Below are 5720 nucleotides of genomic sequence, written 5' to 3'. Positions count from 1 at the left end.
CTCAAAACCTGAGCTAGAAATAAAATTAATGATTAATTCCCTTATAAAATTTAAATGAGTTAAATTCCTTACAATATGTTAATGATGAAGCACTAATAGAAGTAATAAATAAGGTAATATATTATTCTAATATGGTTACTATATTTATTTTATTAGCATATATAACAGTTATCTGTATAATATTCTCAAGGATTAAAGATTAAACGAAAAAAATAAAAATGATTGCACAACCATCAATTAGGTGGCGATATGCACTAAGCATGTAAACAACCACTGAACAAAAGAAGAAGAAACAGCATGGCGCGCTTTTTCTTAGCGTCTGTTTCCATAGCAACTCGTCGATTCGTCGCTCTGTTGAGAATGCCTTGAGTCTTAACCAGGAACATACTCTGAGTTGAATGAACTTTCTCCCGGACGCGTTTTTGGAACCACATACCTCGAGTAAGCAAAGTTTGGGGTTAATCAACCAAAAGTTCAGGGTTTAGCTGACGGTAAGTTAACAGTGCTTTCTGGAATACACCCCTGGTGTATTTGATATATATTTTAACCTCATTGAGGAACTCAATGTGAGGGTTAATGAAATGATTGATGGTTGTTCAGGACTAAGCAATTGCACATATTGCTATAAACTGAATCTGAATTGAATTGAATTTCACATTTTCATTCTCTTAAACTCATTCTTTCCTCACTTTCTCTCTTCCTGCAACTTGTGTGAATGTGTGAGTGCGTGTGTTTATGTGCGAGATTAGTTTATATTGTCTTAGATTTATTTGAATAAAGTCTTATTTATATTGAAAAGAAAAGTATCTTGTGTTTTGTGCTTACAAGTTAATGTCTTAAACTGCCGATCTTGTTACTGTTGTAGCATCTGGACCAATCAGACACACAATTTATTTTTTTTGTTATATTTAACAAAATACTCCGTAACACCCCTCAATCAACAAGACAACTATGAGGGCTCAATGGACCCTTGCCCCGAAATGCGGCTAACGCCTTAAAAAGGCAGAACAGGCCTCTGGTTCCATGGCAACCAATGCTGATAACACTAGCATTAACAAAAGGAATGCGGGCAGAGCAACTCTCACCTCAGGACATTGTGTTGTATACCATTACTGTTCTTGTATATTGTCTTTTGAATTGTATACTGTTTTGTGTGCGTGTTATGATAGATCACTAATTACTATAACCCCACCGATACCATGTTTGGTCTCTTTGAATTTGTCTTCTGATGATCTAAACGAGAGTGTATATTATATGTTGGTACATAGGCAATATATTAGTGTTCTAAGAATCTTTAGTAGTTTTTGCATCAACACCCAATCGAGTTCCATATGCAAATTACCATGCTCTCAGACAAAGGATCATAAAACTCCCCAGCATTTCCAACCTCCCGCTTGGAAATTCAGCCTTTCTTATTGGACAAGCCCATCCTGAGAGGCGTGAATCTTCTCAGACTTTAAAGGGCTCATGCACAGTTCCGCCCGGGTCTTCTGCTAAATCTTCTGATTGCTGCCCGTGTGGAGAGCCTGAGCGGGTGCGGGCGTGCCCGGTGGGCTCCAACATATAGCCTTTCAGTCTGCGGTTCTGTTAGATATGGAGAAGATGAGGATGTGAGCTAGAAGTCTTCTGTACCCTACAAGTTTGAGCCAGGCTTCGGCCTTGACTTTACATTCATCAAAGATCCTAGGATCTCAGCTGACGTCTTTCTTAGTTCTCTCATCACCTTCATCTGGGAGAAAACTCTCCCAATCACCACCGAGCCAGAATAACATCTTTTGGAGTTCATCACCCTTCAAACCCGGAAAAACTTGAAGAACTCCAACACCACCAAACCTTCAAAACTTTCATCCGAGACTGCATCCGGACACTCGTTCAACGACCAAGGCAATGCAAGTATCGTACACATTTAACTAAAAACAGAGGTTTAGTATAAGCGGTAGACCTCGTTGTAAAACGGCACTAATGGTTTTTAACTCAGGTGGTTCTGACTCATTTTCCATAACTGCATTCTCTGGTTTCTCTAATGGCTTCATTCATCCACTTGAGCTCCCCTTTTGTATGTCCGTGTGAGTGTATGCATGTTTGTTTGTTTGTTAGACTAGTTTGTGTTAGTGTTTAGTTAATAAAACTCTTGTGTACAAATTACTTTTACACAGTTCGTTTCTGATTCTGCCTTGCAAATTAATGTCCCTTTAAGATTTTGATCCTTGCTACATGCTCTAATGCATTAATACTGTATGAAAGTATTTTCTGTGGCCATGAAAATATCCTTTCCTAGAGTTGATATGAACTTACACTGAATGTTCGCTGGACGAACAGATTAGTTGAGGGCAATTTAATTCTGCTACAGTTACTATTGGCAGCTGATATAAATAATTGTAATTAATCATAATTAATTGTAATTATTTATATACATTTCCCTTTTGAGCTGATTTGCTACACTGTGCTAATAAATAGTGTTTTCACTATATTTTGGATTTTAATATCCATTGCAGAGTTGAGGTTATACGGCTCGTTCAATGAATCGCTGGCCGATTCAGTTGATCAGCCGTAAAACAGTGATTCTGTTCAAATTCCCTATAAAATCAAAAATAATTCCCTTTGAGCTAAATGGACCTGTTTCCCTTACAAATATTATAGAAAAATAAAAGAATAGAATACTATATATAGACATAACATAAAATCAGCGTAAGACTGACAAGTGTTCTGACATTTCTAAGTGTTTCTCTTGTCTTTTTCTCCTGTCAGAATGTCCTGACATCTCATTTGAATCCTTTGGAGGACTTTGGCCTGAGGTTCATAGCTTTCAGGAATTCTGGCAAATCATTCTGCTTGAGCAGTTCAAAGTTAGTGTAAATCATTTATTCGGCACAATGTACATTTATTGTAATGGGTGCCTTAATGTCTTGACTAGTATTAATGTGCCAGTACTGGTACATTTTTATAACTTACACAAAAGTTTGTCTTGTATGTAGTAAATCAGTATGTGAATTAGCAATAGATGATAGGCAATTGAGCCGTTTAAAGGGGTCATTGGATGCAAAATTCACTTTACATGTTGTTTGAACATAAATGTGTGTTGGAAGTGTGAGTACACATCCACCCTATAATGCTAAAAATCCACCCAGTGTTTTTTTTAAATCCCTATTTTAAATCCCTTTCTCAAATCAGGCTGTTCTGCGATTCCTGTCAGAATGACGTAGTTCTGCACAGGCCGCTCCCACGATAGTTGATTGACACAGCCGTCTTACCTTAGACCCGCCCTGAGTGAGCTGTGAGCTGTCCGCCATTGTGTCGACTTCAGTGGAGGGGAAGACAATGAATGTCTCTGATTAAGCGATTGAGGATTTTTTGTTGTTGGATGTTATAATGAACATAGCAGTCATCATTTACTCCCGACATCTGAGCCGCTGAAGACGCAGAGGATTAACATTACTTTAGTTTTTGAAGGGAATGCGCCGATCCCTGATCTGCCTAAATGTGTTTATGTTCGCACGAATCATTCGTGATCCAGCTTCATCTACAGAAGAAGTGAGTATAAGGGTTTTTATGAATCTTTGCAAATCGCCTTTCCTAATATGTGCTAGTTAGCAAGTTTCTCGGCTGAAGTTTACAGTCTGCTCATCACCCCACGGAAGAGAAGGGCGGGGTGAGCGGAGCTCATTAGTATTTAAAGCGACATGGACTAAAACAGCTTGCTGAAATAAGAGCTGATTTTGACAGGGTAAAAAGGGTGTTTTTTACACTACCATTGAGAAATTTTAACCAAAGTATGTTATAGACTTTTCATTAAGACCCTAAAGAATCATATCAAAATTGGCATCCGATGACCCCTTTAACACAGACATGAGAAGAATAGATGGATGGGAGCAAGTATTATGCAATGTAGAAAGGCTAAATGTACAAGCAAGAAGAAGAAGATGGAAAGACAGTACGTCTGATAACCTAATAGCTGCTCTTACCCTTCCTATAGCAGGCAGGTCCAGGATGAGCACCAGCTGACTCTGGCCCTACAACAAACATCCCCGACCTGAAATACAGACAATAGAAAAAATATTTACCTATCGTAACTTACACAGTGTTAATATAGTTCCACGGTTTTATGCTATGTGAGAACTATGACTAATACACTATAAGCCTACTATGTTAAATGATTTGTCTAGTATATGTACTCTTTTAAAGGTGAAGTATGCAGGTTTTGTGCTACTAGTGCCACCTGGCAGAATTACAAAAATAAAGCATATTTTTAAACAACCTTGCAAACACCCCTTTAGCATGTCACACCTCCCCCAAATCAAAACTCAAAAATCAATCACAACACTTATCTATAAAAGTGTATATAAAAGTGAAGGCATGTCTCAACAGGTAAATGTAGGCTACTTTCAATAAAAAGATCCAACATACTGAGAATACTCTTAATGGTAACACTCTAGAGCGACCGCGAATGTCTTGCTTATAATAATAATATATTTTTAAATGATCTTATAATAATAATATTTTAATTAAAGCTGCAAGCAGCGATGAAATGGCCCTCACACCCGGGCTCACCGGCACCCGGTGGCTTTAGGAAAACAGCAAACGGTGGGCAATATGCATTTAAAGTGGTAAATATAGGAGGAACATGTCAAAGTCATTTATATGTGCCAAACCTCCTGCTGCCAGCTGGTGGCGCTATGATTATAACTGAATGTTGGCATGTAGATGTCTTCAGGCCAGGACTTTTATCAAACATGTGAAGTTTGGTGCAGATTGAAAATGGTATGTTTGAGTTAGTGTAAAGCATGACATATTCTGTTGCCAACAGGTGGCACTATGATTATAACTGAACATTGACGTGTAGATGTCTTCAGGCCAATATTCTTACCAAACATGTGATGTCTACTGCAAATCAGACATTGCATGTTTAAGTTAGTGTAAACAAAGTCATTTCCTGTTGCCAGCAGGTGGCGATATGATAACAACTGAATATTGGCCTTAAGATGTGTTCAGGCCAGGACTCTTATCAAACGTGAAGTTTGGGGCAGATCGGACGTTGCATTTTTTAAGTTAGTGTAAAACAAGTCATCTCCTGTTGCCAGTAGGTGGCGCTATGATTATAATGGAATATTGGCCTTGAGATGTTTTCACCACTAGAGGTCGCATTTTCAAAACAATAACAAAGGCGAAGTTTGATGACGCTATGAAGGAGGATGTTCATGGATGAGGTAATGAATTAATTTTTTTATTACCTGTACCCTCCATAGTTATTCAAACAGTGAATAAATTATACAGATAATGCAAGCAAAGAACATTTACACTGTCAAAGAACATTATGACTGACTTAAGTCTAGCGCGAGTTTTAGCACTCTCAAAAAACTCCCCTTATAATCAGTAAAGCTGTCTATACACGGTTTTATGCATTAATCTCTTACATCATACGTACATCTTGTTTATGATGAGAGAATTCACGTGAGAGCTGAATTCAGCCAGCGAGCGCCGTGCATTGAACAAAACCTCATCTCAATGCCTCTGATTGGCCATTGCATTCATAAGCTCAACAGACTCGTGTGTGATTGTTCATAATGTGCAACACTGTAAAAACGCATAAAAAATCATGGCGCAACACTGAGCAGATCTAAATTTAATGCTGCAGTCAACACTTTTCATTTCATTTGCATTTTATTCGCGCAAGCCATAATGGATTTAGTTTAACTGTACAGCAGCATTTGTGTCTGTGTGTT

General features: G+C 38.1%; 1 protein-coding gene across 1 annotated transcript in view; it reads right to left on the bottom strand.

Annotated features, from left to right (window-relative positions):
- The window catches only part of LOC107653252 (5-oxoprolinase-like), a 43643-nt gene that overhangs the window by 23646 nt on the left and 14277 nt on the right, over positions 1-5720 (bottom strand). The window contains exon 9 of the mRNA XM_016439922.1: positions 3963-4030. Coding sequence (XP_016295408.1) covers positions 3963-4030 — 68 coding nt within the window. The remainder of the gene's footprint in view (positions 1-3962; positions 4031-5720) is intronic.

This window comes from Sinocyclocheilus anshuiensis, unplaced genomic scaffold (genome assembly GCF_001515605.1).
Source record: "Sinocyclocheilus anshuiensis isolate Anshui unplaced genomic scaffold, SAMN03320099.WGS_v1.1 scaffold151, whole genome shotgun sequence".
In the NCBI taxonomy this organism is placed as follows: Eukaryota; Metazoa; Chordata; class Actinopteri; order Cypriniformes; family Cyprinidae; genus Sinocyclocheilus; species Sinocyclocheilus anshuiensis.
This window is presented reverse-complemented; position numbering and strand designations above follow the sequence as displayed.